Source organism: Brassica oleracea, mitochondrion, assembly GCF_000695525.1.
Source record: "Brassica oleracea mitochondrion, complete genome".
NCBI lineage: Eukaryota > Viridiplantae > Streptophyta > Magnoliopsida > Brassicales > Brassicaceae > Brassica > Brassica oleracea.
In genome coordinates this window covers 7,501-20,817 of record NC_016118.1, presented here as the reverse complement: position 1 = coordinate 20,817, position 13,317 = coordinate 7,501, and the positions used below count along the sequence as shown (strand labels likewise).

Genomic DNA, 13,317 nt, shown 5'->3' with positions numbered 1-13,317 from the left:
GTCAAGTTGAGTGAGAAACCCTTAGATGCAGAGACCTTAAGGAGCAACTTAACAGTAGCCATCTTAGCAACTGGAGAAAAGGTCTCCGTGTAGTCCAAACCAGCTTTTTGAGTATAACCCTTTGCAACCAAACGAGCTTTGTATCTCTCCACACTGCCATCAGAGAGATATTTAACAGTCAAAACCCATTTACCACTGCCTTCTTCCCTGGAGGGAGACTGGTAACTTCCCAAGTCTCTGTAGATTCCATAGCACCAATCTCTCTATCCACAGCATCACACCACTCTTTAGAAGTCTTTGCCTCAGAAAAAGAATGAGGGATTGGTTTGTGATATTATTGATGTATATCATGTAGGAAGGAGAGTGAGTAAGATAGATAAGAAGAAAGAGGATAAGGAATATCATCACGCAATGAATAGCAATGATAGTCACTCAAGTGTGCAGGAGGTTTAGAAGCCCGCTTAGTAGAGTGGTGATAGAGTGTGTTGATGGAGGAGAGAGAGATGATGGAGAGATGTGAGTTTCTGAGGACAAAGAATCTAATGGTATGAAGAAGTAGTACCTTGAGCATCATGAGCAAAAGCCATTGGGTAGATGTCTTCATGCCACATGTCTAGAGATGTAGATAGTGTGACTAGCCAAGTCCATGAGCTTATACCCTTTAACACCAGAGGGGTACCCCAGAAATACACAGGCTCTAGAGCGTGGTTGGAACTTATGACGTTGCTTGGATGATGTAGAACCATAGCAGAGACACCCAAAAGTTCTGAGCTGACCATAGGCAGGCTGCAAGGACAGGGGCAAGGGAGTCGAAGCAAAAGATGCGTTTTCGTCGCCCTCTGGAAAGAAGGGCTGGAGGGTTTATGATCTTGAGAGTGGCACCATCTCCTTTTCACGTGATGTTGTTTTCTGCGAAGAGGAATTTCCGTTTTCCTCATCTCGTTCGATCGATTCTACGCATCAATCGGTCGATGCACTTCCGATCGGGTCACACCCGACATTGATGATGATTGGCTCTTGCCTCACTTATCTGATACTAGTGTTGCGGTTCCTACTGTTACTCCGCACATCCCTATTTCTTCTTTTCCAAGAACTTAGGCTTCTGCTTCTGGACCGGACCCTTCCATGTGAGAAGCTGGAAGTCGAGGTATTGATGAATGAAAATCTAATGTCTTATTAAACCTTTAGGAGCGATCCGTTCATCCAACTCGAAATATCGTAAGAGAAGAAAAGAAGATCTCAATCACCCTGGGCCATAAGACCAGAAGCCTTGGAGTTTATAGAAAACAACATGAATAGTTTCAATCTTCATGATCCCCGCTCTCATTATGACAAAGTTTTAGTAGAGCGGACCCTTCGGTACTGTATCCAAGATGCACAACGAAAGGGTCATCGCTCAGCTATATATAGAATTCCTCCGGCATTTCCTTGGCGGATAACTAGAAGTGAAATCTCATTTTCCATGTTATCTTATAAGTCCTTTCTTGTCGCAGTTGCTTACTTTCTTCGACTATTCTGTACCTCTCTCGATTAAAGACATTCGGGAGCTGGCTTGGCTTGATGGCATAATGTTTTTGGCTAGAGAAAAGAAGCCTTTCGCTGTAAGAGCGCTGGCCCTTGTCATGGTGAGTTTGGTTACTTCCATAACAAGGGGAAGCTCTCATTAATTAGTTGATGAGGGGAAGTGGAGTGGTGAGGCGGGCCCCTTCATTAATGATTAGGCAGAGAATAATTTCATTTGAGTTTGGTGCTAAGATACAAAGGTAAATGAGTTGTTTAATAGGTTTTATGACAGTGAAAGAAAATGAAGGGCGAGGAGCCCGTTGCGCGTAGCGGGCGGATGTAGCCAAGTGGATCAAGGCAGTGGATTGTGAATCCACCATGCGCGGGTTCAATTCACGTCGTTCGCCCATAAGGGATAGGTACTCATTCACAAACAACAAAGATAGAATAGGAAGGATAAGAGAAATCTAAGTATTCAGTTCTTTACCTTTGATTAGCACACCGAGGTAATATCATATTGATCATATTGATAGTATGCCCTTTTTCAGTGCTAGTTTCCGAGTTGTCTCTATCGAGCTGTAGTTGTTCAGGGAACGCCTTTGAAGAAAGAATACTAAGGCCTTTCCTTAAGCTTCCTTTCAGATATTGTTCCGAGTAACATAGTTCACTCTCAGCAGCACACACTAGTGGAATTCTTTTCTAGCGAAGCAAGCCCGCCTGGTGTGATTAACTCCCTAGCAGTCACTACTGAGCAGCACAGAAGCGTAGTGTGCTGTAGCAGAGTGTGCTATGAAGAAGAAGATTAGGCTTAGGTAAAGGATGAACAAGCCAATGATAGTACGAACCAGACGGGTGTGCTCCAGTACCAGTTGGGACATCTCGTTAACCAAGCCATGAATCAGACATTTCACACGCACGCCTCTCTCATCAAAGAATCAAGAAGTTAGTCATGACATCAACAGCGATCTTCCTCCGTTCGATAGGGGGTGAACTGCGCCTTACCACTTGCAGAGGGAGCTACGGTCGCTCACAGGTCGTTGCTCGCTCTCTCCACTGACGGAAAAGGCGTAACTACTCTTGGAGGAAGGGCTAAGAAGGTTGAGAAAGGAAGAGGGGAACAAGCTAACGGGAGAAGGGGAGAGAGAGAACGAAGTGAACGAACGAACATACTATGATTGTCTGGTTGTGAGCCATTGGCGAACTATCAACAGAGTGTACGACCGTAGGGGTAGGGAGGGAAGAGTAGCGAAGCGATGTTCCAGTTGAAGCATGTACTCTAGCCGGCATGTCCCACCTCGTCTAGATCACTCCTGGATGTCTTGAAGGTGTCGCTAAAGCACGCCACCCCTTCTCCTCTGTTGAATCTATCTCTCTTGGTTCGCTGGTAATTCCTATTCATGATGGGATCAGGTAGCTAGGCGGAGCCCGTATTCCTTTAATTCCCTGGGATGTGTTTAAGCGTAAAATGAGCTGCTGTCTGTATCTGAGCGACCGGGTCTCCCTCTTACGCACCAAGTGCAGCTAAAGCAGGGGCGAAGACGAGGCTTGCAGACCTTCTGACTTCCCTGTCCGGGATCTCTTCACTGGATGTGTCGTGTTCCTTTGGCCCACTCCCCATTTGTTGGAAGGGTTTGTCCGGCCGGCGATGACGGTGCAGCTAAAGAAGTACGCGACAAGTGGAGCTGCTGCTTAGTCACTCTCTTCCCTCCTCTGGTCGGATGGGAATTCCTCGGCACGACTGGGCAGCTAAGCATCATTGGCTTGGTCAGCCTTTACCTAACCAACTCACAAATCGGACGCAGGCTCATCAAACAGCGCTTTCTAGCTTTCTTCAGGATTTAGCCTGAACCGATGCCAGAGCTCTCAGTGGTTTGTGGACTCGAACCACAGTAGGAATTTACAGTTCCGGCTCCCCAGCGGAGCGTAACCACTTTCTTACTCGTAAAGGCAAAGAAAAAAGGGATCCGCCTCGAATCAAAACGTTCTTTCTTTTCTAAAAACGATCTTTCTTCTCTTATGAAATTGATAGTTTGTGAGAGGAATGCAATAACTCGACTGTAAGGTCCACCAGGTCCGTAGGAGAGTCAGTCTTTCTCTAAGCAAGCTGTTTTCTGGCCTATACGGAAAGAGTTTTCAAGGAGGAACCCAGCTTCTCCCCTCTCAGCGGAGAAGGAGGAACCCAGCTTCTCTTCTCTCAGAGGAGGAACCCCTTTCCTTCCGTCAGTCTCCAATTTTCGTTAGTTCTCTCTCTCTCTTAACAGAGCGGAATTCTCCCAGTTTCCATCTTTCCTTTTAGAGTTTACCACTTGCCCTGACGGGGGCTACCGCTTTCGTTCAGTTTTCTCTCTACCTTTTCTTATTTTGACTTCATTTTCAAATCTTTTATGCTCGGCCATACCAACATGGGAAAGACCTAGCCTTCCCTCCCTTTGAAGTGCATTTATCAGATCAGCTCCCAGAGTAACTAGAAAGAGGGTGAAAGGCCCAACTTCTTCATTCATGGCCTTTTTTGTTTCTTTGATTGATCTCCCTTTCGTATTCATTCGACCTGAGGCGTTCCTCTCAGTCATACAAAAAAGAAAGGTTATTTCATGCAATGCATAACGGGTGGGCCTCCTATGGATTCCTCTAACTCAATGAATGAAGGGAGGAGTATGAGGAAGGCCGGCTTTCTAGATGAAAATGAAAACAAAAAGGAAAAGGGTCAAACCATATCTTACTTAATAATCTGACTGAATGACGAAGAGCTCTTTATGTGGTCTCACTTTACCACCATCTGAAATGCGCGAAACTTCGATTGGTGGAAGCCAGTCCATGAAGATTCTCCCTTTTCCTACGTGCACTTCCCCTCTTTTGGTAAGCATCCAGTATCTCAGCAAATGAACATTTCTCTAAGCTTATCCTGTAGCTTATACGTCGTTTGAAAGCTGCTTCAAGGATCCAACGAATAGCTAAGGTTTGTTGACGATCCCTGGCTACAATCCCAGGGACATCATAAATAGTACCCGCTACTCCTACTTTTGCTACTTCGCATATGGGCTTTATATTCTCTACGGCGTCAACCATAAGTTTGATTACATCGCGTTCAGTTCGAGCTGGGCGATGAAAAGTTTGATAAACAATAGCACGAACTCTCGTTCTTTTACCTTCTTTCATGCGAAAATTGACCAACTTCTTGATCAATAGTTTTTGCTCACCATCCAAGCCCCCCATATAGCTGAAAATTTCCGAGCAATTGGAAGCCGCTTTCGATGACGAGGCCGATAAATTTATATTACGCAATCGTTACTGTCCATCTTTATCAGCCAACTCCCCAGTTTCCATCTTTCCTTTTAGAGTTTACCACTCTTCATAGCTTCTTGAACTTTCTTTAGGGTCTTGCTCCCTGAGTTCCAGAGTCTACACTCTCGCGTCATATGGCTCCGCCCCGGAATCATGCTTACGCCCTCTCCTTTTAGAAATACTCTCGTTCCTCTCTAGACAAGTGCTCGAGTAAGAAATACCTCTCCTTTTCAGTCGAGTTGCTAAAGCACCTGGGATGAGCGTCCTCTGATCTAAATAAGAGCTCCTGTTTGTTTTCTGGCAATGAGCTAGCTTAACCCTGATTGCGACAGGCTTAATACAGTCATGTTGGATCTCCTATTCGTTCTGCTACCAGGAAGAGAAAGACTGATTGCGACAGCTCAACCGGATGAGACATCTCTTATTTACAGAACTGTGCCAACCGAGGAACGCCTACCAACTCCGCCAACCCCATTGATTTAGCCGCACCTGAACCCGCAACCGAGGAACGCCTCTCCTTTCAGTCGAGTTCCGTTGGACCTCTACTCCGCCTACTTCTTGTGCCGACTTCGACTGCCTTATTTCGGGTGAAGAGTAAGGGGTGGTAGGCTTAGTAGGGCTCGAACCTACAATATAACCGTTATGAGCGGTACGTTTCAACCAATTAAACTATAAGCCCCTACGGATCTCTACATGCAATTTGCTCACTTCGGGAAGAGCGGACGCAAGCAAAGGGGAGGCCTTTGCTCTATCTGCTTCTTCCTCTTCCCAGGAGTGCCCAATTAGATAAAATAATGATTTTCTTATTGTTTATAGATAGATAATCTTATATATCTATTATTTAGAATAATAATAAAATCAAGCAAGCGGTCCTTTCGCGACTCAAACTGCCGGTACGCTTTCCGGCTCGCAACGATTCAAACGGGCGGGGGCTCTCTATTTGCTTGCAATGCCGGCTGTTCGCGTTTAGTTAAAAGTAGAAGTAGAGGGCGCCCACACAACGACCGACGGACTCGTGGTATTGAAAACCTCATTAGATGAGAAGGTAGTTGACTGGCAGACCCCTGAACGTACGTTAGCCAAAAGCCCCTATCCACTCAATCTGGAAAGAGAATAGACCGCCGTGAACTCCGGCGAAAGACCCCGTACGACCTGCGGGAGTTGAAGGTTGCTGGCTTGGCTTGCCCGTGGGCCGTGGTATCCTGACGTCCCTCCCGCTACGGCTCGCTGTACGTTCCTTTAGCTATAGGCGTGTCCCATCCGATAATAGTCCGTTCCACCGGAAGCTCAGTGGGGTTTCATACGAGGGTCCCGCGTACTGTGCCATCGCCCAACCAGTACGGCCGTGTCTCTGCTATGGTCAACAAGCTCTTGTGTAGGGACTTGCGGTAAGCCAAGCCGCTCACCGTCCCTTCGCAGTTTCGGTGAGGAGTGAGAGAGGCCTATTATGCCTAGCGAAAGTAAGCGGGGCAGGATCTGAAAGAATTCAAGACCTAAAATCAAAAGCCAAGGTAATGTCTTCAAGAGGTTCCATTCATCATCAGGCTATTTCAGTAGATCGTTCAACTCTAGCTTATGTTAGCCTTGCGTTCACTTACAAAAAAAGAGGTAGTCTTACTACTTTATGAGATTTAAGCAATCTCAGATTGACTGCTATTCCCACTCGGTAAGTCTGAAAATGGGCAATCATTCCGCCCTTCGGTAAACATTCAAACTTAGACGTCTATCTCACTCTTCAACTCATAGCTCTAAAAACCAGAGTTAACGGGGATCGCATTCAACCGCATTAAACTGCTAAGAGATAGCAACTGCTAACATCTAGGCAATATGCAATATTGCTCTTATCCCAATAGTATTGATATTCCCGGTATTCTGCTATCTACGATTTGCTTTCTTACTGTTGCAGAAAGACAGAATGAAGACTGTAGGGAACAATTTTTGTGTTATCAACCAAGGAGTGCCTAGTAGGATGTCGTAGGTGCCCCAAAAAACGATTGTTCCGGTTGAACAATTTGTCAACAGGAGGGGTCCTCCGAAGGCGCTGGCGAAAGCTAGGTCATGTTTTCCGTCTCTCGCTTTGAAAGTGGATTCTTTCTCTTACATGATCCAGGTGATGTGTACCAGTGGATACCCGGTTACTCAATCAAGGTCTATTATGGCCAGAGCGAATCCAATCCGGTTTGTTTCCATTCTGCGATAAGAATGATGCATTCTCCTGTATGGATGAAATGAAATTCAGGAGGCTCGTTGAGACCCCTTCTTTAAAAGAGCTATCAGCAGAACAAAAACCTCGGAGGATGGGCCGACTAGGTCAGGTTGTTGAGGGAGGTGGCAAAAGCCTTCTATTCGCCATTGGGAACTACGTTAATCATAGGTTGTTACACCCCTTCCATGTTTGGGGGGGCGGAGAAGACGTCTCCCCGGACTTTTAACCAAACACAGCCTTTTGATCGACTGGTTGGCAGTAGGCACTCTTTCTCCTTTGACTTAAAGTCGGCCACTGATCGTTGGCCTTTAGTCTTTCTGTTTGAGGTGGTGCAGTACCTATTTGACCGCTACTTTGCCTCAAGTGTGGTTAATTCTGCATTTGCATGCAATATCTTTGAGGTGCCTTTTGTTAAACTTAAACGAAGGTTCTCTCAAGTATGCTTTGTGGCAGGGCAGCCATTGGGGATATCACGGTTCTTGGCCTACTTTCGCGCTATCACACCATATATTAGTGTGGTGGTGTGCGAAACAGGTGCATCCTGACCCTGCCTGGTGTACGCTTTACATCGTACGCGGTACTCGGTGATGATGTTGTCATTGCCGATCAGAGGGAATGAATTTGAATCGATTACCAAGCCATGTCCCCTCATGCTATATGAGACTGAACTCTCAGTTTGTATATGTGGAAAGAGACCTAAGAGAACTGAAACTCACTTCTAACCTAGGGGCCATAGAATAGGGATGAAGAGGAGAGAGGCGAGGTGAGTCGCAGACTGACGAAGCGAAGCATTGAGAACGTAGAGCCGAAAAAGAAGGACTATTGCTTATGTATCCATACCCCCGATAGCTAGTTCATCACTCTCCCAACTCAATTCACAAGGACTTGGAGGATCAAAATCTATGTTGATGGACGTGATTTCTCAGCTAATTGTGGTGAGCAAGATATGAGATGATCAGTCTCCCTGATTCTTGAACTGTATACCGAATCTAGTGAGAATCCCGTGTCAAATGTTTCTTCCTGAGGTTGATTCATCGAGATCTTGTGCTTCTTTTCACAAGACATGGAGATTGAAAGATTCAGATCAGTAAGGAGACCGACTAAGTCACTTGCGGTGGCGGACATGGACCCATACTCTGACTCTCCTATTTTTACTTATTTCCTTCTTTTCCCGTAGGATCTCCCAAGAAAAAGCCAATATCCTGAGAGTGATCTAGAAATTCCCACGAAGGCCAATCAGCATCACTAAAACAAGAGCAAGTTGAGAGGAAGGTGTCAAGTGCAGACAATTCAGAGAAGATATCTCAACAATCTTTTGAAAGCGTTTAATAGGAAGGAATAGAAACAGGAATCTAAACCTTCTTTTCTATCTAAGGTCTCATCAGAAATTGTGAAAGTTCACTGAGTAAGCTATGTCAGGTCTGGTTATGCTAGCAACCACCAAGAATGCTACGATAGAGATGAGGATTAGCAAAGTGGAACTTCCAACAGCAGAGCAGACAAAGAGGACCCAGAAGTGACTATGGGAGAAGGGAGAGGTTCTTTCCATGCCAGCCTTGACCAATAGATCAGTAATGTTTTGAGAAAGATAGAAGCAGAAGTTCTACTCACTTTTTGACCAAGATTGAGCCAGATACTTTATAGAAAAGATGGCATTTTTGATGCATACTATGTCATCAATATTCAGAGGATTGGACCATGTGATTCTAAGATCATCAACATATACTAGAATGTACAGAGCATGACCACCGCTCATAAAGAGAGAGAGATAAAGTTGACTGAAAACCAAGCTCAGAGAGTTCTTTCAAAGCAGCAAGAGTAGTCATGAATCATTCTTCCTTCGATTGGATAATTCCCATTGGATTGTCAGCTATTGCATCAAATGTTCCAGCTCCGCCCAATTCTCGAAGTCATGTTAGGAGAGGTATTTCTTACTTGACTAAAAAGGTACGGAGTGACTTGACCCTTGGGAGAGGTATTTCTTACTCGGAGAGGGAGGCCACTATCAGCTACTCTGCAACTTCTCATCCCACGGGTTGGCATTTCTCTTTTCTTGCTCTTTCTTTTCTTTCTCTTTCGGTAGTGGACGGGCTAAAGGGATTTGCTTACGCGCTAGCGCTTTCGTTCACTTTTCTCACATTTCTAGTACCAACTAATACTAATGAATTCGGGCGAGAGTCTTCAAGTATAAGGAGATGGTAAATAAACAAGTGCTCCAGTTCCACCGGTTCCTAATTAATGGGGGAGTTGCTGCGCTCTCTTCTATGTAAAGAGAGATTTTCCACGGTAAAACAAGTGCTTAGCTTTGTTACTACATCCCGATAAATAGGTTAGGTTACTTTCTTGCTACGCCCGTTGACTAACTAGAAGAAAGAGAATGAATAGACAGGATAACTAGTTCCCGTTGGTTGACAACAGCTCCCTTTTCCTTTAGCTTACCAGTTATACCTAATGTGGCGCGGTCGACATATTACTATAGGGCGAGCTATGTTAGCCAACCCTTTCCTCAGCTGCAAGGTCTCTGCCATAAGTTTCAACCCAAACTCAGGCAACTTAAGCACCGGCTCTAACTTGATAGAATGCCCCACCCCAGCAATGGCCATTGGAGAGGTACTATCAATTAGTAACTCGACTAAAAGGAGAGGGATTTCCTTCTAACTAGTGGCTGAGAGTAAGCAAGCTACCTTCATTCAACAGATTAGTGGTTGAGTCAATAACATGCTCCGGGGCGGGGATCATTGGTCTTCTCTTTTGCATTTTCGCTGCCTGCCTTTTTCTTCGTGTCCGTCCGTATCGCAAAGCGGGTCGACGCCAGCTATAATGGTTGAAAATAGGGGGGCCAACCAAGACCCCCTAATAAAGCTTTTTTTGATAAAGCAAACGATTCGTTCCGACAACTCCGGACCAGATTAACCCCTTTAAATTAGCCGATCTTACAAAATCGATCGGGCGGGCTGGTTGGGAAGGGGTTATTGGCGGAGAAAAGAATCGCTGAGAGATAGATTCTACTATTTAGTCAGGACGAATGAGTGGTTGTGCAGCATGCTCCGGAGGAGATTGACCCTTCCCCGAGTTAGCCCAGTCGGAAAGGAGAGGGCCCGCTGTCTAGACTTTCAGCACCTGTACGAAACGAAGGAGCGAAGCCTGCTTAGTCTCTTACTCGAAGAACGGCCTCCGAGCGACCGTAGCTAAGTACGTACCCAGTGTAGCTTCTGTTTAATTAGTATTCCTTGTTTGTACTGATGTGACTGTATCCCGTCTGTTCCGCTTGGTTCATTGTGTTTTTCGCTTCCCTGGCTTAAAGGACGGAACCACCGAGGAATACCGGTTAGCAGCTCTAGTAGGATGTATACTGTGCTTTGTTCCCTGTCTCATCCTCCGAGTAGTTCTCCAAGCCTAATAGGAACATCGCTAGCTCGGTCAGTTTGTGTTTCTCCTGCTTTCCTCTATCTTCCTTCTCTCAATCGTTCAGATCTTTGTTTACATCGGTATATGTAAGGGACATCTTATGGGTTCTTCTGTAGTAATCTTTCGACAGTTCCGGTTAAACTTCTACTTTCACTCGGAACATCCCGGGTGTTGGCTTCCCTGTAATTCCGTGTAAGGAAGGTTAGTAAGTAAGCTAAGCCCTGTCAGGAAGTAATCCCAGGAATGTTTGTTAGTTGTTAGTAAGGTAAGCCAGGTAAGCCATGTCAGTTGGTAAGAAAGTAATCCCTTCCAGAGTTGTAAGGTTAGTAAGCTTTTCCCGTTTATAGGAATGGGTTTCTAAGCCTAGGAAGTCAAGGAAGTTGTGTTGGTCTTTCCCTGGTTCCTTGTTCCCCTGTTGCCCTAAGAGAAGGGCTGTTGTGATTCTACGGTTTAGAGCATTTCCAAGATAGCTAGTTAGCTCCTAGTAGCTCTTAGTAGATGGCCGGGCACTTCCCAACCACTTTTCTTGATTTCTTACCGGCCTTGAGAAATGAAGAAGGAGAGATCCCTATCCCAACCAGATAATCTTTTACCGGAACATACCTTGTTCTATTATACGCCTCAGCCTTTCGCTACTAATACAGCAAAACCAGTAACTGAGTCGACTATAGTAGCATTTGATGCGTCACCTTCCCTATGAAACTCTTGACTTTACAGTAGTTGTGGCATCCGCTTCCCTTTCTGAGTCTGATTCCGATGCTAATTATCCAGTTGATGGGGAATTGACGGCCCTTTCATTGACAAGTAGTTCATTCCACTGAAGAGGGAATGCTTGTAGCTAGAAGAAGAGCTTTTGCAACAAAATCATTGACTTTCCTAGGAACCTCATTGACTGATGTCAAGGTTGAAGCAAGAGCTAACAGAGACTACTTTCTTTCACCGCGAATTGCCTTTGATGCAAAACCATATACCGATCCTGTTAAGTCTTGAATTGACTTCTGATGTCCTGGCTGCCCCTTAAGCCTGGAAGAAGAGTGACTCGGGCAGGGGAATAGGACATTCAATTAGAAGGAAGAACTTTCTCGCCTGTGAGAGCATGATAGGATAGGACGTCACTGTCTTTATGAGGGTGTGACGCTATGGACCCAGGGGAATCAGTCTATCTAGCATCCCAACGGACTTCTCGCTTTCTTCTTGATATAGGAAAGCATTCATGCGTAGTCTATAAGAGAAAGTCTATGAGTGGGTCAGTGGAGAAGTAAGCAGGTCGTTTACAGAAGAGAGCGCGGAAGCAAATGAGTTGACAAAACCAGCCTACCATGTCCAGCTTCAAGAGAAGTTGCTGATCCAATCATCATCCCAGTGATTAGGCTAACTACATTCCTTTTTTTTTCGAAAGAGAAAGAAGTCAAAGGCGTTCCTCTCCTTTTAGTCGAGTAGTAGGCGTTCCCCGAGCCCACTTTTTAGCGACATGATAGCATGAACTCTTCCCCAATGTAAACATTTCCTGCCTAACAGATTTGTAGACGTCCAGGAAGCTTAAGATCTTAACAAGAAAGATATAGGCGATGGCGTCGCCAATTGCATGAAAGAAAGGCCTTTTAGGGGAGTTGGCTCGTGTGTGGAGTGAATTCCTCTGTCCTGTGTGCGGAAGGCATATGAAGTAGTCCAGTAAGGATTCAAGTCAGGTTGTATTTGGATTTTGCAACTCGGAAATTATCATAGATTTATGATCCTTTCCTTACCCTACTGCCTATAAACATTCAAAATATGCAAAATAGCCCTTATATAAATATAACCAAGCCGATCTACGAGTGGATATTGCCTTTTTTTTCATCGGCGATCTTTCATGGAGTTGCCGAAGCCAGAAAATCTGCTAATGCAATCCGCAGAATTACATCAGATCAAGGTGTGGATCTATTTCGAACAAGTGATATCCAAGAAGAAGCCATTCGTTACTTCTCCAACCTGTTTCAGTTTTCACCGGTGAACCACACTCGAGCCTCTATCTCATCCCTTCGCTCTTTTATCGACTTCAGATGCTCCAACGAGATGCAAGCGAATCTTCTGCAACAGGTTACTACGGAGGAGATTCCAAATTGTCTTTTCAGCATGCCGCTCGACAAATCCCCTGGCTCGGATGGTTTTCCAGCTGACTTTTACAGATTAACTTGGGATATTGTTGGCCCGGACTTTGTTGTTCAAACTAAAAGAAAGAACGCTAATCAAATTCTTGTTATTAAAGGTCCGATCTGATGTTTACGATTTGTTGTGGTTAATCTTCCCCCCAATTGACTAAGTGCAAGTTAGAACATGGTAGCTTCTGATTCACGGCCAATGAGACTCCGCTTGCGAGCTGAACTCTTTTTGGCATCATTCGCAGTGAGAGAAGAGAGCATACGCAGTGAAGAAGGGGGTGGAGCTTATATTTCAAAGTATATTAAAGGTATTCTAAAATCAAGATTATCCCGACGTGAGCAGTCACGCTGGAATATAATAGATGATACAACTTCTATGGCTTTCTTTGAAGAATTTTCGTCTCTTAATCCAGTTTTTCATACTTTCTTATTTTACGGGAGGCTACCCTCTCCTTTTAGTCGAGTAAGAAATACCTCTCCTCATCTCTCTATCCATAAAAAAGCCCTTCCCAGAGGAGAGCGGAAGCTCCAGGATGAGTATGCCCTGGATTCCCGGATTCATTCTCGTCCTGATCCACTCTGGAATTTTCGGAATCTACAAAAACATTCTAGGAAAGGGCTCGTAATGATCTTCTCAAAGATCACAAGGTGCTGAAGTGGCAGGCGTTCCTCGGGGGATCCGTAGGTTTTTGTGAAAGGGATGCTCTTACTTATCATGTCTGAAAAGAAAAACCGAATTCCTCGATTTCATTCGATTCATCCACATTTCCATTTCTTGTA

At 45.0% G+C, this 13,317-nt stretch overlaps 6 protein-coding genes and 2 non-coding genes across 8 annotated transcripts, besides 1 other annotated feature; 5 read left to right on the top strand and 3 right to left on the bottom strand.

Annotated features, from left to right (window-relative positions):
• Positions 1–13,317: part of a direct repeat (first copy of 141.8 kb repeat) that runs on past both edges of the window.
• On the bottom strand, positions 540–938 carry orf132. Its single transcript has one exon. It carries the CDS (start codon positions 936–938, stop codon positions 540–542), a length of 399 nt encoding a protein of 132 aa, YP_004927453.1.
• trnH lies at positions 1,837–1,910 on the top strand. The gene has a single exon. It is a non-coding gene; the product is annotated as a tRNA-His (tRNA).
• Positions 4,270–4,716, bottom strand: rps7. Its single transcript has one exon. The coding sequence runs from the start codon at positions 4,714–4,716 to the stop codon at positions 4,270–4,272; it is 447 nt and encodes a 148-aa protein (YP_004927452.1).
• Positions 5,384–5,464, bottom strand: trnI. Its single transcript has one exon. It is a non-coding gene; the product is annotated as a tRNA-Ile (tRNA).
• On the top strand, positions 7,177–7,536 carry orf119. Its single transcript has one exon. The coding sequence runs from the start codon at positions 7,177–7,179 to the stop codon at positions 7,534–7,536; it is 360 nt and encodes a 119-aa protein (YP_004927451.1).
• Positions 8,816–9,193, top strand: orf125. Its single transcript has one exon. It carries the CDS (start codon positions 8,816–8,818, stop codon positions 9,191–9,193), a length of 378 nt encoding a protein of 125 aa, YP_004927450.1.
• On the top strand, positions 12,170–12,655 carry orf161. The gene has a single exon. It carries the CDS (start codon positions 12,170–12,172, stop codon positions 12,653–12,655), a length of 486 nt encoding a protein of 161 aa, YP_004927449.1.
• Positions 12,713–13,192, top strand: orf159. The gene has a single exon. The coding sequence runs from the start codon at positions 12,713–12,715 to the stop codon at positions 13,190–13,192; it is 480 nt and encodes a 159-aa protein (YP_004927448.1).